The sequence below is a fragment of the Pogona vitticeps genome, chromosome 4 (genome assembly GCF_051106095.1).
Source record: "Pogona vitticeps strain Pit_001003342236 chromosome 4, PviZW2.1, whole genome shotgun sequence".
NCBI classification, from domain to species: Eukaryota; Metazoa; Chordata; class Lepidosauria; order Squamata; family Agamidae; genus Pogona; species Pogona vitticeps.
In genome coordinates, this window is record NC_135786.1 from 155343779 (window position 1) to 155368390 (window position 24612).

The 24612-nt window shown below is 42.4% G+C and overlaps 1 protein-coding gene across 1 annotated transcript in view; it reads left to right on the top strand.

The window, feature by feature from the left end:
• PHLPP1 (PH domain and leucine rich repeat protein phosphatase 1) overlaps positions 1-24612 on the top strand; it is a 216139-nt gene that overhangs the window by 98667 nt on the left and 92860 nt on the right. Inside the window, exons 2-3 of the mRNA XM_072998538.2 lie at positions 1429-1625; positions 4767-4892. Coding sequence (XP_072854639.2) covers positions 1429-1625; positions 4767-4892 — 323 coding nt within the window. The remainder of the gene's footprint in view (positions 1-1428; positions 1626-4766; positions 4893-24612) is intronic.

Below are 24612 nucleotides of genomic sequence, written 5' to 3' on the forward strand. Positions count from 1 at the left end.
TTACAATTTTTTAAAAAATCAAATGCCACCCGACATTGCTGACATAAATTACTCCTTGGGATGTGTTTGTAAAGGGCTTGCATTCAGAACAAACATTTATGATAACATGGATGAGCCTAAAAAATCTCTAAGCCTCTTGCCTAAATTTAGGCAAACTCTTTGCACGCTGGAGAAAATTACAGAGTTACTGTACTGGGGGATGGGGTAGCAGATACTCTTTAAAAATAAAAGTAAATCACATTGTTAATCAGTAGCAGTGGTTTGCAAATGAAAAGAGGTGATCGAGCATGGAGGCTAGATTGCAGTGGAGGGGAGGCCCACTTTTCTGTATGCACAGACAAACATCTCCGAAGCTGTAGTGATTTTTAGTGGACTATTTAGTATCCTGTCTCGGCACTGTCTTTCTCACTCTTCCAATATGCTACGGTGTTGAGGACTGTAGATTCTACTTTATGTTGTGAGAAATGAAGGGGAATAGCCAATACATTTTGTGTAAAAGTTTATTTGCAGTGCCGATGTTGGAGTAGTGAAGCTAACAGAAATACCTGCTTATTTTGAACCTGCTTATGCAATAAGGTATCATTGTAGGAAGGAAGAAAAAATCCTTTACTTATTTCATCTTTAGACTGGTGAGGGCTAATGCATGTTTGCCTCCAAACCCAAGGGACTGTGTGGGAAGAAGCCTCTCAGTAGCTATAGTGGACACCAGTTTTCAAGCTGCTACAAACTGCTGTACTTAGAAATCCCACTTCTAGGTCTGAACAAAGAGATGGGCAGTGTTTGCCCAGCCTCCATGGTACTACATTTTTTTTTACAAATGGAAATGAAGGAATCCCTTTTGTGGCATTTACCTTAAAGAAACTGTCCTAAATCATTTGAAAAGGTTTTTTCCCCCCTCTGTGTGGTGAAAAAAAAGAACAGTTTTTCTCCGTTACTTATGGAATGAGGTCATCTTCTCTAATTTAGAGGACCTCCATTCTCTCATATGGAAATTCTTGTGCCGTCTGTTCCTTGTGGTGTTCAACATTAGAAGCATCTCAAGTGATGTGAGAGAAAACTTGGCCCGTGGTAGTGTTAGGCATTTTATCTCATTTGAATCTTAAGGGTTGTAAATTTCCAATGCAATTGTAGGTACCTCTGTTAATGTACTTAATAGTGAACCATTTTCAGAGGCCTAAGAATTGAATCTGTAGCTCTTTCTTAGAAAACCTGCCTTATTGATGGTTGGGTAACAAGTTGTCTGATTTTTCTTGTTTGGACCTGTAGATTTTCTGTATATTCGAAGCTGTGGCATTTCTTTGTTTCTTGATTTGAACCCATGCTTCTCAAAATGGCCTTCGTTCTATCTCACTGCCTTGTGTGTTTTGAAGAGCATTTGAAGAGGGAAAGCATCCTTACTGATAAAGCTGCTTGCTGTTTCCATTTCAGGAAAGCCTCACAGCATTGGCAACTCTGAACGCATTCAGCTCTCAGGAATGTACAACGTTAGAAAAGGGAAAATGCATTTGCCGGTCAACAGATGGACAAGACGCCAAGTTATCCTATGTGGAACGTGCCTAATTGTATCGTCAGTGAAAGAGAGCCAGACTGGAAAGATGCATGTGCTCCCCTTAATCGGTGGAAAGGCAAGTCAAACATTCAGTTTTTCTCCTTAAACAGAAAACATGCCTTATATTAACTCCAAAATAATAAACTGGAGCTTGAGGAAGGGAATTCAGGTGCTGCAGCTATTTAGAATAGATCTTTTGAATCAGTGGGAATTTGACAAGTTAATGAAGCCTCTGTATTGGTTTTGCCACAGTTCAAGTAAGGAGATGCGTAGGGCTTTTTGAAACTGAAAACAAAAGAGTCATATGGGTCCATGAGTGAGTCTTGAAACACATAATGTGCACTCTCACCATCTCTCTAAGAGTGGGATTACCTCTTTTAAGGAATACAAGACTGAATATAGCAATCTCATATCAAATCTGTCCTTTCCTGTTAGTTTAACCTGGGCATTTGCTGACCACTCTGCTCGTTGTTGCTCTGGATGGCTTTCTCTCCAGCAAAAAAATAAAATAAAAATAAAAATAAAAAAGACACATGTGTCTGAATACCAGTTGCTGAGAAGCAACTATGGGAGGGTTTCATTGTCTTTATGTCCCACTTATGTGTTTTCCATAGGCATCACTCAGAAAAACATTTTCCATAGGCATCACTCAGAAAAACAGGATGCTGAGTGAAACAGCCCTTGTTCTGATTCAGCAGGTCCCTACTTAAATTTTTACCTTGTACAGTGATGCCCCGCTTGACGATGAAATCGCTTGATGACGAGACCACTATAGCAAACGATGGCTCCTATGGGTTTTTTCGCTTTACGTCAAGTAGCTGCCTTCTTCGCGAACCGTTTGTTCGCAAAACAATGTTTTTTCTGGCTCTGCACAATGGCTTCCCTTTGCAAAATGGCTTCCCTCCCTTCGCAAAATGGCTGTTTTCCGGACAGAAGCTTCGGAAGACAGTGATTTTAAACAGCTGATCGGCGGTTCTCTATGGGCGATCTTTGCTGGACAATGAAGTATTTCCTCATTGGAATGCATTAACCGGTTTTCAATGCATTCCAATGGTTTTTTCCCCGCTTGACGATGATTTCGCTTAACAGCAGTTTTTCTGGAACGGATTGTCGTCATCAAGCGGGGCACCACTGTATCTTGATCTGCAAAACACCAGACAGTATAACATTGGGGAAGGAGCTGCAGAAATGCACAATGTAACGACAGCAACATTGTGGGATAAGATGGGGTAAATGTTGGGCAAGGTGGGGAATAAGACAAACTACAAGTCCTTTGACATTTATACTGGTTCATTGTATGTGTGTGTGTGTGTATGAGAGAGAGACAGAGAGAGTGAGAGAGAGAATGAATGGGGTCTGCATTTGGAAGCATTACTCTCATGACCTCCAGAATGTTTATAGGTAGATAGATCATGTGCTGTTCAGAAGATTTCCGAGGCATTGCGTGCATTTGGGTCTTTTTTGGAAAATGTGAGAAGACTTTACTTTGTGTGGAAAGAATTTCACTATTGTTGCCAGTCTAAGATGTACCAAATTTATGCAGAAAATTTGATTTAAGGAAGGTTCACCACAGAGGTTTTCATAGCTTGTATTAATGGTTACTGGTAAAAAAGGGAGGACATCACTGGTATTAACTCATTTTTAGAAACCAGGCCAAAAATCAAGTGAGCAAGCAAGCAAATAAGGCACAGATGGGAGACTTTAATGTGTCCTACAGAGATGCATGAAAACCTCAGCTAATTCTTTATCAGATTTTTCCCCCTAGAAAAAGGCTTATATATATAGGCATCCTTAAGTCTAGAGAGACTATGGTAACATGCTCTGAATCAAGGAGTGTCCTCTCCAGAGCATGAAGCCCGGGTAAAGTAATATGGAGGATAAGCTGTTACCCAAGCAGCAGATCCCCCCTCTCCACATTGCTGAAATGGTCCAATGGAAAGGCAAGAGCCAATACGACTGGTTCCAGCAACGTCGCAGGAGTTGGCAGAATGACACGAGCTGCCTTCGGGACTCCAGCTCCGGATTTTGCCTCGAGGTTAACTCCTGAAGCCTTTTCCATGAGTGAATATAGCCACAAGGCAGTGGAGGTTTGAAATCAGAGTTTTCCTTCTCGTAGATGGGCTGCCTTCCATGGCTGACGAGCCCCACCTACCCGGCCTGCTCTAATAGTGTGAAAGTATGATCTGACCCTTAAAACTTTCCAGCCTCCCAGGCTTATGCAAATCTAATTGGCATTCCTATTTACCATATTAAAGCCAGAGATATAATTTGAGAATTTCTGGGACACACTCTTTTAAATCAGAAATTCCCACCCCCTAGGCCCCACCCCCAGGCCATGTGGTGAGGAGACAAAAAGAAAGCCCAGAAAAAAAGAAAACCTCAGCAAAACATCCATTCAAACATACCTGGCCTTCACCCTCAGCCCAGCTTCCCAGGGAAAAAGGCAGAAAAAGGCTTATCAGTAAATTATTCTATACATTAGAAACACAAGCTGTACTCCTGTGTTTCATTTGCATCTCATCAGCTTTGCATATTTGCTGCTCCATTTCACTCAGGGAAGAGTTGTGTGGTGGATTGGAATGACAGAAGTGGGATTCCTATGACAACTTGTTGGTTCAAAGATTTAGTGGTAAAGAACTGTAACTGGAGGCTTTCAGATTTGCTCTGCAGTTACTGCTAGCTTGACAGTACAGTTCTGTGGCTGAGATCCAGTAGCAAGTCATGACTAGAGTAGGCCCATTAAATCAGTGGGGGTTTAGTAAATCATCTTTTCCATATGTTCCATTGATTCAGTATGCCTGCTCTAGTAGTGACTTGCTACTGGTTTTTGGCCACTATATATTTATATCGCAGTAAGTACCCCCAACTAAGTATGCACAGGATTGCAGCGTGATTTCCATGTAAGGCCATTACATTTGTACGGTTCTGTGGATTTTTGAAAACTTGCTTTCCCCAACAATCTAAGAACAAGATCAATATGATCTGAGCTGTTCTCTGTGTTTGGAGGAGGGGGTTGCTTTGATCCCAACAAGGTAGCTATCCTGTGGATCATGCAACTTTGAATCTTGTGAAACACTGTGTCATTTGATGCTGGATAACAATTATATAATTTTAATTCTTAATTGGATTCGTAGTTCATCGGCACTTCAGAGCTTTTACCTTATGAATTGTAGTAATATTTTTATTCTTTCGTTTCCCCTGTCGTTTTCAAATGCAGGTTGAAGAAGTTAAAAAGCACCAGCACTGTTTAGCATTTAGCTCTTCTGGACCTCAGAGCCAGAGTTACTACATTTGTTTTGACACTTTCACTGAGTACTTGCGGTGGCTTCGGCAAGCTTCAAAGGTAAGACTCCATGCCATCATTGCAATTCTGATATATTTTTGCACAAAATAGTCAGTTTTATTCATGAACTGTGTGTGTAATTGGGAACTTTTTGAATGCGTATAGGCCAGCACTTTCACCCATATTAAAGATGACGGGAAGAGGCAGAAAGAGTGTTTCCTTCAACTTCCACCTGCTAGGAGGAGACATTTTAGTAGATTGGCCTGATTTGAGTGCTGGGTAATACAGAGGTAGCCCTAACCACAGCCTTAATTCGGTGCTAACCTCGGATACATTGAAATTTTCATGTACTTATAAAAGAACTCATTCAGTGAAAGTATTTTTTTATACTGATGCACTTATTAAGGACATGGAAAAAGGAACATGGAAAAGCAGCTCTTGCTCTTGATTAGTGTACCATAGGGGTGGCTAGAAGGTCCAACCCTAGTTGTTTTGGACTTCAGTTTCCATGATCCTTGACCACTGGCCATGCTGGCAGGGGCTAGTGAAGTTGAAAACATTTAGACTGTTACTCTCAGAGCATTCCTGCCATGTTAGTATCAGCTGATTCCAACCAGCCATCAGTTTGCTGGCACAACTCTTGGCAATAGTTATTAATTTTATTGCAGATTGGAATGGTGGCTCCTTTTGTGTTACTGCCAGGACAGATTTGATAAAACTTCTATTGGCTTAGTACAGGTGCACTGAAGGGAGTCCTGAACTCAGGCAGATGTGCTGCTTGAAAGGGGTGCTTGTTAGCACAATGTTGTGCAAAGTTGGGCATTGCTTATTCTCCAAAACTGTATGTGTGAGGGTGGTCCATGTGGAGCCTTTATACCAACAGTAGAGAAGGTGTGGTCTTTGAGATGTTGTTAGACTGTGCCTCCCATCAGTACTAAGCAACACAGCTACTGGTGAGGGATTGTGTTATTTTATATATTTATTTATTTTATTCAAATCCCACCTTTCTTCCCAAGCTTGGATGTAGAGTGGCTCACGGAAGTACTAAATTTAAAAAAGTTATGATTTTTTTTAAAGTTACATAATTTTGAAACACATGTAAATCAATTGGGACAAAATTGTAACCTTGCATTCTTTTGCAGTCCTGACACTGTCTTCCATCCAGTAGAGTCTATGGCTCTCATCACTACCCATCTTTCATGAGTTAGGAGTTGCAGTCAAGCAGCATCTGGAGAGCTACACATTCCCCATTCCTCTTTTGTTACATTTAAATTAGGCTACACTCTCTGCTCATCATTTTGTCTTAAATGTAGATGAGCTGAACTGTATAAAATCATTTAGAATGTAATAGGGATACATTTTCAGATTTCTTGGACTTAGGTAAAGGTAAAGATTCCTCTTGACAAACTGTCCAGTCGTGTCTGACTCTAGGGCACGGCACTCATCCCCATTTCCAAGCCATAGAGCCAGTGTTTGTCTGTAGACAGTTTCCGTGGTCACGTGGCCAGCACGACTAGACACGGAACACTGTTACCTTCCCACCGAGGTGGTACCTATTTATCTACTTGTATTTTTACATGCTTTCGAACTGCTAGGTTGGCAGGAGCTGAGACAAGCAATGGAAACTCACTCTGTTGCGTGGATTCGAACTGCTGATCTTTCGACCTTGCAGCCCAGAGGCTTTTGCACTTTAACCTGCAAGCACCACGACAACCCCTCTTGGACTTACACCTCCCATATTTCTCCATTCTTGGAGTTCTTCCTGATAGGCAGCAGTCGGCTTATAGAGACTTCATTGTGGCTCACCAGAGACAAAAGCCTGAATTGGAATGCTTTAGGCTTAGCTAAGCCTAGCTTCATGCAAGTTTTTTGTTCCTGCCCTCGTGATAGCTGGGAACTAGCTAAGCCTCAAAGCCTTCCAGTTGAGGCCTTTTTTCTCATGTGAACCCCATTTAGGAGGCTGTAAGGTGACTGTCTATCAGGTAGAACTCCCGTAATAGAGAATTATGAAATCTGTAGTCCAAGAAATCTGAAAATCCCACCCTTAAAAAGTAACTTTCAGCAAAGATTTTTGACCGTTTGCGTGTATATCAGTAGATGTTGTGTTTGCTTACAAAAAATGCTTTTTCTTTAATACGCATCCCTTATGTGGTAGTCGCTACCTATTATAATGTAGGTAGTGACAGATAATCTCTCCTTATCACAACAATACACCCACAACAAGACACACTAATCACCCATCTATAGAAAAAGACAAAAGCCCATCTCACAGCCATAAATACTTCACTCCCAAGCCAACTATACCAGAGCACAGAGTGCTGCCCTCTGAAGATGCTGGCCACAGAGACTGGCGAAACGTTAGGAAGAACAACCTTCAGAACACAGCCAAAGAGTCTGAAAAACCCACAACAATCATAACATTTGTGTGCTTGCTGATTTATCATCTTCTTAGCCATTCAGCCCTTCTTTCTTGCTTTAATTTCTTTCTTTGCAAATCAAAGAATTGGGCCACATGGAATTTCCTCAGTTGTTCTTCCCACCTTTCTACTATGTTTCAGTCAACAGTATGATAATTGTTTAGTATGTGTAGTATGCACATTAATTTTGGCCACCCACTTTCTGGCAGACCAGTTATTTTATAGTTTTCTGTGGTACGTTTCAGTAATTAAGGCAGCTCTTAATAAGTGAATGTGGCCTAAGACAGTGGCGTGTGGGCCAAATGACTGAACCTTCTCTTTAAAATTACTGTTTGCATGTGGTTACTTTGTACCATCCTGTGCTTTTTCTCTTTGTTCAGCTGTGTTGGGAAAGTTGCCAGCAGAAGCCCATCTCTTCCAGTAATCCCAGTGACAAATTCTTGTCTTTGCATGCTGACAGTATATAAATTTGCTAGCTGTAATGGAGCACAGAAATAGGCAAACTTAAAACCATTAAAAATTACTTGGTGGTGTTGAAGTGTATGTTCTCTGTCAGATTTGTAGAAGATGTTTATATTGCAAATGTATTTTAGGAAAAGTTGATATAAAGTGATTCTATCCAGTGAGTTACTAGATGACAAATTTCTCTAGTCTAATGCATTTGAAAATAGGTAAGAAGACAATGAATACAAGCAGCCATTTCATCATATGGTCACAATTACAATATACCTGTAACTACTTAGTAAGTGTGTGTCCTTTATCCAAGCCTTACAGTATTAAGGAAAAGTTTGGCAACCCATATAAGCTTGTTTTAAATATTTATGTGAATTTGTGTGAAGTGTTTTGAATATGAAGCCATTATCTGAGGTTAGGAAGTAGAGACCGACAAAAGCAGGGGTAGCTGGCCAGGTTGGCACAAAACCAGTTCCAAAATCCATATTGAAGTGATGCCTTTATTAGACATGCAGACGTCAAAAGCCAGAAAAAGTCATGTCCGACTCTAGGGGGCTGGTGCTTATCCCTGTTTCCAACCCATAGAGCCAGCATTTGTCTGAAGACAGTTTCCGTTGTCACGTGTCCAGTGCAACTTAGTCACGGAACACTCTTACCTTCCCATCAAGGTGGTCCCTATTTATCTACTTGCTTTTGCATGCTTTTGAACTGCTGGGTTGGCGAGGAGCTGGGACAAAGCGACGGGAGTTCACTCCGTCACATGGATTTGATCTTAGACTGCTGGTCTTCTGACCCTGCAGCACAGAGGCTTCTGCAGATTAACCCACAGAGGATTCATTTCAGTATATCCCTTCCAGAAGGCTGGATATACAGTGCCGGCCCTAAAGACTTTCCTCCCCTTACTAGCCAGGGAGATCTCTGGTTTGCATGCAAAGGAGATAAAGGCTGGATTTTCTGTTAAGAATGTGGTAAGCTTTATTACATATATTTTTTAAAAGGAGTGCAACTTTTTTTTTAAAAGGGATCATACTGAGGCAGAATAATAATAGAATAGGACTCCTTCTGTGGACACAATTTAAGTAGGAAAAAAGAATTTGCCAGCATCTTTCATGAGTACCCGACACAGCAAAAGTTTTTTTTAAAAAAAAGAAGAAGGGGGAAGCATTCCCTCATAAGTTTATCTTGCTGGGTTTGTCCGATTCTTTGTCATGGCTGCAGCAAGGGCCCAGCATTCCTTTCGTCTACTAGGGAGAAGGTGCCTCCGATATTTCTTAAAATGAATTTTAATAATTAAGCGAAACTAAACTAAGGAAGAAAGTGGTTGCATACTGTATTTGTTTGCAGGTTTGTGTTTCTGAAAGAAGAGATGATGAAGATGAGAGTCAACAAGAAGGCACCTTGTGTGTTTGAAAAAAATCATTTAAATCAGTGTTTGTCAAACTTTGGGGACCCTAGATGTTTTGGACTTTGAGTCTTAGAGTCTCCTTAAGGGATTCTTGGTTTTGAAGTCCAAAATTTTTTTAAGAGCCAGAGTTTGAGAACTGCTGACCTAGGTGAATTTGTTCTAGACTGAACCTTGAAGACGGATGTGCTCTTTTTGCCATTATTGTTATGTTCTATTAAGTCGCTTCCAATTTAATGGCAACTCTTTGAATTTAGATTAGATTAGGCATCTTTCAGTCTCGAGAAACTATGGTAATGTGCTCTGTATGGAGGATTTGGAACAGCGTCTAGTGTGGCTGAGAAGGCCAATTCAAGAATGACAATCCCTTCCACACTGAAGACAAATATAATTTGTCCCTTGTCCAACTCCCTGATTTTGCTGGTTTTGTGACTGTCTCTTTGCCTCGGCCTGCTGGACAAGGGTCTCTTCAAATTGGGAGAGGCTGTGATGCACCGCCTGCCTCGAGGCTGAACGCTCAGAAGTCAGGGTTTCGCATCTATGGAGGTCTATTCCTAAGGCCTTCAGAACCCGCTTGCAGATATCCTTGTATCGCAGCTGTGGTCGCCCTTTGGGGCGATTACCCTGCACTAATTCTCCATACAGGAGATCTTTTGGAATCAGCCATTTTCACAACATGCCCAAGCCAACGTAGATGTCACTGTTTCAGTAGTGTATACATGCTAAAAATTCCAGCTCCTTCTAGGACTACTCTATTTGGAACTTTGTCCTGCCAAGTGATACCAAAAACATGTTGGAGACAATGCATATGGAAGGTGTTCAGCTTCCTCTCATGCCGTGCATAAAGGGTCCAGGACTCACTGCAGTACAGGAGTGTGCTCAGGACACAGGTTCTATAGACCTGGATCTTGGTATATGTCATCAGCTTCTTATTGAGCCATACTCTCTTTGTGAGTCTAGAGAACATGGTAGCTGCTTTGCCAATACGTTTATCCAGTTCAACATCTAGGGAGAGAGTGTCTGAGATCGTTGAGACAAAGTACACAAAGTCATGAACAACCTCCAATTCTTGTGTAGAGATGGTAATAGAGGGAGGTGAGTCCATGCCCAGGCCCATGACTTGTATTTTCTTCAGGCTGATTGTTAGTCCAAAGTCTTGGCAGGCCTTGCTAAAACAATTCATGAGTTGTTGGAGATCTTCAGCAGAGTGGGCAACAATGGCTGCATCATCGGCGAAGAGGAAGTCCCACATGCATTTCAGCTGGACTTTGGTCTTCACTCTCAATCTAGAGAGATTAAAGAACTTTCCGTCTGATCTAGTCCAGAGATAGACACCTTCTGTTGCAGTTCCGAATACGTGCTTCAGCATGACAGCAAAAATGATCCCAAAAAGGGTTGATGCAAGGACACTTTAGGTGTCAAAGGGATCTGATGTTGAGCCATCAAAAACTGCAGTGCCTTTCATTCCCTCATGAAACAACCTGATGATGTTAAGGAGTCGAGGTGGACATCCAATCTTGGGAAGTATTTTAAAAAGGCCGTCCCTGCTAACCAAATCAAAGGCCTTTATGAGATCTATGAAGGCCACAAAGTAATTCAGACTTTAGAGGTCTGAATTACTGACCTCTAAAAAGCATTCTGTCCTCAGCAACCTCACTCAGTCTGTGGTTTTCTTTATTAGGACAATCTTTTTCTTGTTTGGTCTTCTTCTTTTTTTAGCTCCCTTTAAATTTATCTAGGATTATTTTCTTTTCCAATGAATCTTCTCATGATGCCCCCAAAGTATGATATCCTCTGTTGAGTCATTTTTTTGCTTCTAGGGATTGTTCAGCTTTGATTTTATGTAGATCCAACTTATTGGGCTTTGTGGTGGCCCATTGTATCCACAAAGCTCTTCTCTAAAACTACATTTTGGATAAACCAATTTGTTTCCTGACACTTTCTTCATTGTCTAGCTTTGACATCTGTACATATAGTAGCAACAATGGATACTATGCCGCACATAATTTTTAAGCTTGGTTTCCTGTGGCATAACCTTATTCTTGATTATCTTTTTAAGTTCCTTAGTAGCTGTTTTCCTGAATCTTAATTATCTTCTAATTCCTTAACTGCAGTCTCTTTTTTGTTTGATGATGGAACCCAAGATACCAAAAATCTCTTAATGTTACATAATTCTTCTGTAGATACGGTTTTTGTCATCTTAATATACAATTGCAATCCTGCTTTAGCGTTTTTTTTTTCTTTTTCCTTCCTCGTGAGTCATTTCAAGACATTACTATTTCTGCCAATAATTGGTGTCATTGCATTATCTTAGATGATATGTATTTCTTCCGCCAATTTTCATTCCTCCTTCATTTGAATTTAATCCAGTTTTCCAAGTGATATATTCTGCACAGAGATTGAGCAAACAGGGAAATAAAGCATGTACAGTATTTGCAATTAACAGGTTGTTGGCTTCATCCAGTTCTGAGTCATTCTCCAGTTTCATTTTTCACTCCTAGGCCAAATTCTCCAAGTGTTTGATTCTGCTTTGGTTCCTGTTTTTGCATTCTGGGCACCTGTGATTATCAGCACATCATTGTTTTATATTGTGATTAGTTTACTCCTGGACATTTGAATAAATGGTTTTAGTACCTTCAGCATCCATAGTTGGAACGTAGATATGAATTAGATTTTCTAACAAGTCCAAGTCATATACTGTATTTTTCGGTCAGAGTTTGCATTTCTGAGCCCTGACAACTCAGCCTGGGCTGATGCGTGGCCCCTCCTCTATTCCCAAATTCGTAGATTTAACATGCCATGGCTTAAGCAAACAGGGTTTATTATAACTTGGGAAGGGAAATCAGCAAAGTCATAAACAGTTGTGTCTTCAGGACCAACAGCCAAAGAGCTAGTGGGTGCCACTAGCTCTGTCTCAGTCTCGGTTTGTTCAGCATCCCTAGTTAATAGGACTGGGATGGGAAGGTCTCTGGGTTCTCTTAATAGCGACTTCTACAAGGAGCCAAAACTGGAGGCATTAGGAGCAACAGTAGATGTGCCTGCAGTGAAGTGCAGCTTGGTGCTCCATGTTGCCTGGCTCATGGTCTGGGTACACACCTGTGACTGCTCTTGCTGGAGAAGCCACTGGCATTCTTTCTGTCTTTTCCTTCTCCAGCATCACAATTGTGACAGGTTTCCCAGGACCCTACCCACGTTGTTGATGGTGAACCTGCTGTTGCTTGTAGGCCCGGCAGGGAGCATTAGAGCTCTGGAACTGGTTGCCCTGTCCCTGGGGCTCCTGGAGCTCTACTGTGACCCCAGTCCAAGGATCCCCTTGGTATATATATCCCTGATTGTCCTCAGGCTCTGGGTCTTTTCTGTTTATGTGCCTTTCCACTTCCTCCTAAGCATCACCCCAGGCCTTCTTCCTGGTTGGAGGGACTCCCCTCCCCCCTTTGTCATTCCCCTTCTTGGTCTTGTCCTCCGTCTCCTATAGTTTCCATGGCTGTTTTCCCTGCTGTTCTCTAAGGCAGTGGTCACCAACCTTGGGCCTCCAGATGTTCTTGGACTTCAGCTCCCAGAAATCCTGACCAACAGATGTGGTGGTGAAGGCTTCTGGGAGTTGTAGTCCAAGAACATCTGGAGGCCCAAGGTTGGGGACTACTGCTCTAAGGGCCTTTCTTCAGCCTGCCTGACGCACTCTGAGGGTTGTATTCTTTCTCTGCCTTCCTCTAGATCAGCTATTTCTCAGCCTTTCTTTCCACCATAACCATAAACACAATATGAAAGAAGTATAGGCTGAATCAATATTACCGTATTTTTCGCACCATAAGACACACTTTTTTCCCACAAAGCAGGGGGGTGGAAAGTCTGTGCGTCTTATGGAGCGAAGAAAACAGATTATATTTTCCTGTTTTCTTCTCCTAAAAAATTGGTGCGTCTTATGGAAAGGTGCGTCTTATGGAGCAAAAAATACGGTATATAAGTCACAAGATAAACCTTGTTAGGCAGTGTGTGAAAAATTGTTTCCAGTCTGTGGCCCCCTTCAAATGTCCCAGAGCCTCTCAGGGGGACATATGGGGCTCATTGAGAATGGCTGCTCTCGAGGCCCTGCCTTTGTTGTCCCATAGATTGGGCATGTGTGTTCTGGTCCACACAAGACAGCCAGTATTTCAGTCACCCCTTGCACCTCTAGGGAAAGGTTAGGAGCCGTCTGCTAGGGACATCAACAGTGTCAACCCCCACACAGCATCATGGCCCCTAACTGTTCTTGGGTCACAATTTCAAAAATCGTCATATATCTGCTCATATTTACCAGAATAAATGATGTGAGAAGACTTAATATCTCTTTTGGCAGTGTTTGTTTTTTTAAAGAGGAGATTACCACCTTTGCAATTCCTGTTTGCTCACTGTCACGTGTCACTTGCACTTGAGTGTAATGGATGCACAGGCTAAATTCTGAACTCTTCATTTATGTCCAAGACAGCGGAGGAGTGATTCTTTACAATGGTTGTTCAGGACTAAAAGAATCGAGGATATAGACTGAGCTATAATGTACCCAGAGCCACATGAGAGCACTTTTCCCACAGTGTCTTCTTGTGGTACTCCAGTAATGTTTTGATCCAGAGACTTTATGGATTGGATATGGGTAACAGCAAGAGTTCATTGCTCACAATTATCTGCCCCTTGTGAGTGGATGACCTTCGGATTGTAAAGCACTACCCTGAAAGCGGCGGACCTTAATGGTGCTGGAGTGGTATGGCAACTATATATGGAGAAATTACAGTACTCTGCACTCATATCCTTCCCTTTCCATCAAGGCTGGGGATTGATTCTAAAGTTAGCTTCCTATGGTTGTCTACCGTCTTTGAAAAGAAGGTGCTTAAATCAACCATTTTACTATTGAGAGAAGAATCCCCTTTTGTTTTCCACACCATTTTTAATTGCATGTTGATAGTCCACACAGATTGGATTCCGTTGTAGACCACTGTCATTAATAGTCACTGAGTTATTGCAGTGCAGGATTTTTTATTTTTTTGCACAGGCCACGGTATCAGCTACCTTTCCCTTGTTCGTTTTGTTCCATGTTTTTTTGAAATAAATATGAAGTTGCTTGAGATGTTCAAGGTGAAGAGCACACCGAACTGTCATTCTCGCCAATTTATTGAGCACGCAAACATTTCTTCTTAAGTAGGAGAAAAAGTGTTCACCTTCAAGCTTTCACATTCTGAATATCACCACATTGTAGTTTGAAGAAAGCCCACCCAAGGGTAAAATGTGTCACAGTTGGGCAAGGGCATAACATAAAAATGGTCACCAGTTTGATGATTAAGAATTCACAGAGCCCTGCTAATTCTAATAAAGTATTTGAAGTAAGGAATTACTGGAAGAGTAATGGATATGACTTGAGGATTTCTCTTTGCTCTGAATGCATGTGCTTCTGGATTATATCTACCAAATTTAGCGGAAGGTTATATGTCGAAGTGACTAGTTGAGTCTGTGGCTTTAGATTAGAGATTCTTAAATCCTGATATCCTGACGGTAATGCTATGATTTTGTATTGTTCTTTAGAATTACTATTTTATGAAAATGCCCAAGTTGCGGTCCTGATAAGGAGTGACAGTAGAGTGCACCGTGAACATTCTGATTTACTGATTATGTTTCTTTTTGAGAAATTACTATGGTTAAAAGGCCCCCCCAAAAAATGTTGGCAGACATTCTGATTCAGCACTTCCTTTGATCTTAGTTTTGATAGTAGCACAAATTCCTTTTTTTGTGCATCTTTTTAAAATGTGGGGGAGGTGAGGAAAATTTCTTAACTAGGGCCTTTTGCTGGCTCCTCTTTCCTTACCAATTAGCCACATTGACATTCTTTTAAAATCATTCATGTATCCCTTCCCACCCCCGACATGGAAAATATGTTTGAACCCTGAGCTATTTTGAAATGTTCTTAAATCTCCCAGCAGCTTGCTTTAAATCTAGAGTACCTTATTCAGTTGTAAGGTTTATGTTATTCACTATTAACATTTAGATTTGGGTAGTTTTCCTCAAGGATATAGATCTATGGTGTTGGATGGAGGCGGAGCAGTGTTGGAAAGGGGCGGGGCTGAGGGAGAGTCTTCTACTAAAACATTAATTGATAATACAAAATACCGGCGTCGCTAGTTCTCATGAGGATGGATTCCTTTCCATTTGATTAGTTGTATGGTTTTCTTGCACAGCCTGAAAAATTGATCCCTTCAAGTTAGGATTCACTGACATTTTTGTGATATTTTCTTGTCTGTCTGGGCAGAAAATAACAGTTTAAACCAGGATGCTTTGAGTCACTGCTAGTCAGGTTTTTATGTTTCAGGAATTAATTTGATGATACAAGGCTGTGCATATGCTCCTGTCAACTTGTAGTTTTTTCCTTGGGTTGTTTTCATGTATGTAGCTTGAAGAAATGCTGACAAGCCATCCACCATTAAAAATTCCAAGTTGATGTTCCAGTTAAAGACAGTCTTAATTTAGATTGTGCATGTTAATTTGTGTAGACACGTTTCTTGCTACCTAAAATGTGTGGTGAATCATGTTCTGTATTTCAAGTACTTTACGGTATTGTATTTGAACAAAGGAAATGTGGGGTTTGGCTTTCCTCTTGCTGATCAACCAAACCAACTGATCTAGTCATTAGTCCAGTTCAGATGTCACGCTAAACCATGGCCTTAATGCCACAAGAACCAAGCTGCAGAGCCATAAGAAGTAAAGTCACTGTCATAAGACTGAGTTTTAAAACTTCTCTCTCTCTCTCTGTCTCTCTGTCTCTGTCTCTGTCTCTGTCTCTGTCTCTGTCTCTGTCTCTCTCTCTCTCTCTCTCTCTCTCTCTCTCGGCTTATCTGCAGTTTGTTCTGTGGTCCAAACCTGACTTTATTTCTGTGGCTAATGGTCACTGTGGGCTGTTTGAAACAAGCCCACTTCAAACTATGGATTAGATCACTGGTTCTTAACCTTGGGTTACTCAGGAGTTTTGGACTGCAACTCCCAGAAGCCTTCACCACCAGCTGTCCTGACTGGGGTTTCTGGGAGTTGCAGTTCAAAAACATCCGAGTAACAAAGGTTAAGAACCACTGGATTAGATGATGACCTGTTTAGAAAAATAAAGATATGTAAACCGTAATTTGCAGTCTGCACAGAATTAGGATTTGGACGGTGGTTAATAGAAACTCAGCACTCCCCAGTGCTTCAGAGTTCTGCCAGAAAAAGCATAGGCAATGTCCAACCATTATTCTGACCTTTTCCCCAGACTGTCTCAAGAGATAGAGGACAAATGAGATAACACTTGAGATCATTGAAGGAAGAAGAGGATAAAGAGCCACAGTACCTTATTTATCTAGTCCATATTAATAGAGGCAATAGAGAGCAGTAGAAGTTGTGCTGGTTGAGGTTCTGCCATTTCCACTTAATTATTTAGTAGGCTGAAAAAGCTAAGTTAAGGTTGATTATTTTCCTCCTTCAACCTTGATAAAGGCTCACTGTTTGGGAGAAGTAAAGGCAGGTAGAAGAACATAGCAGCTGCTATAGAAATCTCTGCACCCAACACGCAGGATTCATACTAGCTTGGGCAGGGTGTTAGTGGTTGTTACATGCTGTCAAGTCTTCTCTGTTTTATGGCAGCCCTATGAATGAGTGACTTCCAGTATGTCCTGTCCTCAACAGCCCTGGTTTGGTCTTGTAGGCAGGATGGATTTGATTTTAATCCTGAATTAAATAAAGTATGTGGTCTTGGGCAAGCTGCATAGTCCTAGCATGATCCCAGAAGAAGGGAATGATAAGCAACTGAGTATCCTATACCTAGAAAATCCTGGAAAGTGTCACCGAAAGTTGGATTTGACTTGACAGTATATAATACTAATTATTATTATATTTACTAGACTGAGCACTAAGGGAGATATACTGGACTCTTATTTCTTTCTATTTGTGCTTCTATGCACAAATTTGAGGCTTTGCTCCAAGAAAATATGGATCATATTACCTCTAAGGATGATGAGTGCTTCAACACTGGAGGCATTCAAGAGACAGCCACCTGGTTGATATCCCTTGATTTCTATTAGAGATGTACCAGTTGTCCCAGATCCCCAGGCCTGCCTCCCGGCACCGACCTGTCCACTTATGGGTCATGGCGCAGCACATGGGGCTGACATCCTGCGAGGAAGCCCAACTGCCGCTGCTCCACCTTCCAGATCTTCTCTTCTGTGCGAAAAATAAAAAATCCTGTACTGCAATAACCCAGTGACTATTAAAGACAGTTGTCTGCAAGAGAATCCAATCTATGTACTTTATCAACATGTAGGCTGTTAAAAATTGTGTGGAAAACAAGAGAGGATTCACCTATAAGTAGTAAAATGGTTGCTTTCAGCACCTTCCTTACAATCAGAGAAACACTGGAAATAGGATAGAAACTTATTCCAAATGCCGAACCAAGAAAGTCCACTCAGAGCCATAGGCATGGCAGTTCAATGGAGTAGATACCCTGTGAGAGAAATAAGCACCACCACCCCCCTTTCAGAACTTAGAACCATATTTGTACAGCTCTGTTCTCTTTGTATATTACCCTGGAAAGATGTGTGCCCCAGTAAAATGTCCTGCTTGGTGCTTCTACATAGTGTGTAAGGTAAAGGTAAAGGTTCCCCTTGACAATTTTGTCCAGTCGTGTCCAACTAGGTGGCGGTGCTCATCTCCGTTTCCAACCCCATAGAGCTAGCGTTTGTCCACAGACAATCCTCCGTGGTCATGTGGCCAGCATGACTAGACACGGAACGTTGTGACCTTCCCACCGTGGTGGTACCTATTTATCTACTCGCATTTACATGCTTTTGAACTGCTAGGTTGGCAAGGAGCTGGGACAAAGCGACGGGAGTTCACTCTGTCATGTGGAGAGCCTTGCTAATCTGTAATGTGAGATTCCTAGCCAGCGAAAAAGCTGATAGTGTACTGGGAAACTTGTCATTTTCTATGTGGTGTTTGGTACCAGACGGTATATAAAGAGGATGCTATTAGAATGTATGGTTTGGGTCAGGGGTGTGGAACCTGTTGTCCTCCCAATCTCTTATTGGACTGTATCTCCCGTTAGCCTTATTTGTTTGTTTGTTTGTTTATTTATTTATTTACTTACTTATTTATTTATTTATTGCATTTATATGACGCCCATCTAGACATAGTCTACTCTGGGCGGCTCAAACAATATAAAATATTTAACAGTTAATTTAAGATAAATAGTTAATTCCAGATGGCATAAATCAAAAGAGAAAAAAATAAGAGTCACTTAACTGACTGAAGGGAAGGCCTGCTTGAATATCTAAGTTTTCAACTAGCTTTTGAAGATGCCCAGCGAGGGTGCCAGCTGAATTTCGGTAGGGAGGGTGTTCCACAGCCGAGGGGCCACCGCCGAAAAGGCCCGGTTTCTTGTTTTTTTCCTTCCAGGCCTCCCTCGGCGTCAGACCCCTCAGCCGTCTCTGCTGGCTATGTCAAGTGATTCGGGTAGATCTGGGTGGGAGAAGACGATCTGCCAGATATTGAGGTCCCAAAACGTTTAGGGCTTTATATGTAATCATTAACACTTTGAAGTCAACGCGGAAACGAACGGGCAACCAGTGCAGAGCAGCCAGAGTGGGGGAGATATGTTGGTGTTTTCTCACCCCACTAAGGAGCCTGGCTGCCGCATTCTGGACCATCTGAAGTTTCCGCGTCAGCCTCAAAGATAGCCCCACGTAGAGCGCATTACAATGATCTAATCTCGAGATTACGAGCGTGTGGACTAGAGTAGTGAGGGCCCCCTATCAAGATAGGGTCGCAGCTAGGCAATCCGCCATAGATGAAAATAGGTGGAACGGATCACAGACGTCACCTGGGTTTCCATGGTAAGCGCCGGGTCCAGATGTATCCCCAAGCTGCGGACCTCTTTGCGGCAAGGGTCGTCCCCCCAAAAGAAAGGGAGTTACCTATACCACTGATGGAAGGACCGTCCACCCTCAAGACCTCCGTCTTGTCCGGGTTCAGCCTTAACCCATTTGACTGCATCCATTCCAATACAGGCAGCGCTGAAGGGATAGGACGGCATCCACTGAGGTAGATGAAAAGGAGATGTAGAGCTGTGTATCATCAGCATACTGGTGACACGATGCCCCACACCCTATGATGACCCCACCTAGCAGCCTCATATAGATGTTAAACAGCATTGGAGAGATGATCGACCCCTGTGGAACCCCACAGTTGAGACTCCACAGGGCCGAGACACTCTCTCCAAGCTGCACTCTCTGGGGACGGAGCCAGGCAAGCGCCAGGCCACCAATTCCCAACTCAGAGAGCCTCCCCAGGAGGATACCGTGGTCGATGGTATCAAAGGCCGCCAAGATGTCAAGGAGGACCAACAAGGACATATTGCCCCCATCAGCCTCCCTCAACAGGTCATCCATCAGTGCGACCAGTGCCGTCTCTGTACCCTAGCGCGGCCTGAAGCCTGACTGGAACGGGTCCAGGGCGTTGGTTTCGTCCAAGAGCGCCTGAAGCTGATCTGCCACCACCCTCTCAACCACTTTGCTAAGGAAAGAAACATTGGCGACGGGCCTATAATTGCCAATGTCATCCATCGCCAAATTTGGTTTCTCCCTAATGGGCCTAATGAGTGTCTCCTTGAGGGCAAGGGGTACCTCGCCCTCCTGCAGAGACCCATTAATTATTACAGTGGCCCATTCAGTTGTTACGGGCCTGGCTGCTTTGATTAGCCAGGCTGGGCAAGGGTCGAGAGAAGAGGTGGTGGCCCGACAGCGATCAAGTGCCTTGCCCACCAGATCTGGTGTTACAGGCTGAAAGGAGTCAAGAATTACTGGGCAAGGCGGAGCGCTGGACATCTCTGCTCAATCCATTGTATTTTAAAAAGGAGAAAGGTCATGGCGGATGGCCTCCACTTGGGATTTAAAAAATGCTGCAAATTGGTCAGGTGAGATGCTAACGGGAGGCCCTTCACCCAGACCAATTCCGGATAGATCGCGAACTATACGGAAGAGTTCCGCCTGCTGGTTGGAAGCTTCGCTTATCTGGTCAGCGATGTAAGATCTTCTAGCAGCCTTTACCTTATCTAGGTAACAGTTAGTTGCAATCCTGACAGCAATCTTATTATGATCCATCGGTTTATTTCTCCAAATGCACTCTAGCCGTCTCCTTATTCGCTTCATTGCTCGTAGATCCTGATTATACCAGGGTCCTGGCCGAGCTCTGCTTCTGAGAGGGCGTTTGGGAGCATTCGTGTCTACGGCCCTAGTGGCGGTGGAGAACCAGCCATCGACCAGAGCTTTGACAGGAGCACCAGACAGTTCTGCTGGAATCCCTCTCATGGTATCCTGGAAACCCATTGGATCCAGTAACCTTCGAGGGCGGACCATCAAAATAGGTCCATGCTCCCTACGAGGAGAGAGCGCAATTGCGAGGTTACATTTTATTTTTATTAGCTGGTGGTCTGACCATGACAAGGGGACTGACACGAGGTCAGTCACCATCAGACCACGCTCGCTACACTTAGCCACCAATATGGATCATGGGGGTTGCAGTTCAGCAGCACCATGCTCTCTATCCTACTTCAGAAAGGGACATTAAATACTTTTAAACAGCTAATCATTTACAAAACTCCTCACTCAAAATTCAGTGGAATAAGCTTGAGTTGCTGGCTTCATCTTTCAGCTCTCAGACTAGGTTAGGGTGCGATTTCTTTTTTCCCCACTTCCCCTTTACTTAAAATAGTGCCAGTAAATTCAGTCTAGTGTTAGAAACATTGCTTCCTCGAGACCCATGTAGCTGGCAATGTTCCACCCATTTACTAGCAATGTGGTTCTAAATTTAACATACTGTTAGAAATGTCACCTCCTTGGGACCTGCATGATTGGCAGTGTTGCACATGCTTTCCAGAGGCTGTGCCTTTCCTGCAGCACTAGTTGACAAGGGTGTCTCTCACGGTCTTAAGCGTTGCCCTGTTTATTATCATGGTGCTGCTCTTCCAGTATTTGGTGCCAGGGCCTTAGAGTGTCTGTGAGGAGACTTACCTGTGGCATCATTGGCCCCCGGGACTGGCTCAAGGCATTTTGCTTCCTGATGCAGCACAGCTAATGAAAGTGTATTAACACAAGGCCAGTCAACTTATTTTGGCATGTGAGGCCCCTTGCCAAAATTCCATCGACATTTCTCTTCCATCCCCAGTAATAAAAAAATATAATGATAACAGAGTAAATAATTAACAAAATGAGCTCCCCTTTCATACCACAAAAACTGTGCTTGTAATAGCTGCATGGCTTTGCCTAATGGTAAGGTATACGTATAAAATTATTTAATTGATGGTCCTCTTAGACCAGTGGTTCCCAAACTTGGATCCCCGGTTGTTCTTCGACTACAACTTCCAGAAATCCTGACCAGCATAGCTAGTGGTGAAGGCTTCTGGGAGTTTTAGTCCAAGAACATCTGGAGACTGAAGGTTGGAAACCACTTTCGTAGGCTAATTGGTTAAAAAGAAACCCTTAGTAAGTGGTTGAAAAGCTACTGCTTGATTGAGTAGCAGTAGCATGCTTTGAAAAATAATGGGGGGGGGACACTCAAAAAAAAAGAGCGAGTTAGTAGTTCCTGTTGTTAAGAGGGAGAACTTCTTTTACATATTAGAATAGATTTCTTTCATAGGATGGTGTGCTTTGCAACCTATGCCTGTGGCATCTAAGGCAGGGGTCCCCAACCTAGCAGCGGTCTGTGGCCTAGGCAGAACCAGGCCGTGGACACAGATCTCCTGCCCCCCCCTTGAGCACTCCTCCGTGAGCGCGACACCCCCCCCCCCGCTCAGATGTGCCACACCTCCCAAGTGGTCTGTGTTTGGGAAAAGGTTGGGGACCACTGATTTAAGGAATGTGTTTTTTTAAAATTTTAACACTGTTTTGATATTCATATTTGTATAAATACAGATTTAATCGATTAATACTAATATGACTATATTTCATTGGTTGCAAATTTTGAATAAAAACCTTTCAATAGCTGCCATACTGTGGCCAGGAGTAAGATGGAGAGAGAGGCAAAAACATTAGGATTTCCAATTCAATAGAGTTGAGCTTCCCCAGCTCAGGTTACAAAACATGCCACTTCAAATTGCACAGTTGCTAATTGGGAGGTTGGCAGTTGAAAGCAACAGGAAGCAATTAAGATTCCCTGTGCCCTTATGATGGGCTGCTGATTACTTTGCTTCATGTGCAAAGTGTTATCATCCAAACTAGGTCTGGTTTCTTTCCTCTCCTATGTGGAAGAGGCAGAGTCCACCAGGTATCGATTGTAGGTGAAAAGGGGAAAGCTTTTGTGAGAGTTAAGGTAAACAAAGTGCATTTCCCCCCTCTCTAAGCAAAAGAATGAATGGCCGTAAAGATAGCATCAGGAATGGCAGTACACAAAAACCTGTTGTGGAATCTTTCAGTCTACCTGGACACTCTTTGAGTGACCTGCAAGTGTCAATTTTAGGGGTTAAAAAAAAACACATTTTAGAACTAGATTTGAATGAGAAACAGGTAGAGTATAAAAATGAATTCTGGAGACCCATTTAAGAGGATTTAATATCAACCAAGTCTATGAAATCCTACATTGATTCCCGCAGCTTTCCACTTGTGTCAACAGTGTTATCATTACCTAGTAGAGTGACAACAGTAATTAGTAACAGCCCAGTAGCCTATTCCTTTATTAACAGACAATTGTCATTTTATTCACGAAGGCTTTCACGGCCGGGATTTAATGGTTGTTGTGGGTTTTTTGGGCTCTTTGACCATGTTCTGAAGATGGCTGAAGAGCCTGAAAAACCCACAAAAACAATTGTCATTTTGTTTGTTATCTGTATCCCCACCTGGTGATGGGCTTGTGTACAAACATGACAGTCATACAGGCTTATTCTTATATTTGAGGAAATGGACACACTGAAATACAGCATTTAATGTTTATAAGGTGCCATGGCATTTTTATCGGGGGGCGGGGGGTTGCCTTTCTGATGCACTTTTCCTTCCAAGGTTGTAAAAATGCTGTTTTTCTGCATCTCTGTGTGACACAAATGGAAAAATGTGCATAAACTAGGAGCGTGCATGTTTTCAAGCCTTTGCTTTGTGGTATACTTTGTTCTCATTTTGAATTCCATTTGGGATGGTGCTCCACCCACACTTGCCCATGCGCAAGTGGGTTCAAAGGGATTCTCTTTTTTGTGATGTGTGAAAATGCTTTATATCATTGGTAATGTTGTTTTTGGTCCATGGCATGTTTTTGTTCACATATTTTCTTTGAAGCAAAAATAGATTCTGTTTTCCTCTCCACCAACCATCTTTGCCTGCTTCAGAATCTGGTATGGTTTTGAAGACTGGTGTAATATGAATAGTTACTAGTGTCAGCTGACCAAGAAGTCTCTGGTTCCTGTTTCTGCTCAATTTTTGACTCGGTGTCCCCGTTTGGATTGAATAATCCCAGCCAAGTGAACCATGGTTTACCAATCTCAGAATGAACTATGTAAACCTACCACTTTCATGCCTTGTGGAAACTCTGCTGGCTTCTTAAGTCATTGTTTATTGTCTTGATAAGTCCTGAATAGTAATTGTTATCAAAGGTGAATAGTGCTCACCATCCTTCCACAGTCAAGGATCCAAGCTTGATTGCCTTAACCCACCCACCTTTTAGTATAATGTACGGTGGTCTGGAGAGAGGGCAGTAAATATCATATTATTGTTATTATTAATAAATATATGGAGATCAGACCCCTCCTTGCCAAACTCTTGCAAATCACAGAGAGGTCTACCAGTTTATTCTGTTCTGTGTTTTGCCAATCCCTGTCTAAAATGTTGGAATTCCTTTATTGCCCTGACTTCTCAGGGTGGTTGTGGGATTTACAAAGATAATGTATATGAAATCCTTTAAAGGTACTCCATTAAATTGCCATGTTGATGTTTCCGAGTGGCCTTTCTTGTTTGGGCACTTGGAATTAGTTTCTATCCTTGTTGTTTCCAGTGTTCAAATCATGAATGCATTTAGACATCATCAACAACAGCAATACTCCTAAGAACCAATCCACATTGCACATTGTTAGCTTTGAGCTGTTAAACTCTGAAGCAGTGGACTCCTTTTCACTTTAACCTTGGGTATATTTTGCAAAAGCATTAGCATTTACTGTACAGTACCTTTTTATTTTTGTCCAATTTAATTGCGATGCTTGATTATATTCTCACTTGAAGTTTTAAAAAGCCACAGTAGTGGAAAAGTCAAGTGACTTTACTAGGTGTGGAACTGAAAAGGTGGGGAGGCTCCCTTTTCACCCAGTCAGGCTGCACTCTGCTCATGTGTAAATTAGTGGATCTTCCTGGAATAATATGTTCTGGACCAATGTTTGCCTTCTGCACAAAGAGTCGAACCCTCGTAATGTAACCTATACCTGTTGAGTTATTGTTACACTCTCCTTTCATGCCCCTTATTGTATGTGAACACTACCTTCTTATCTTCTAGTCAC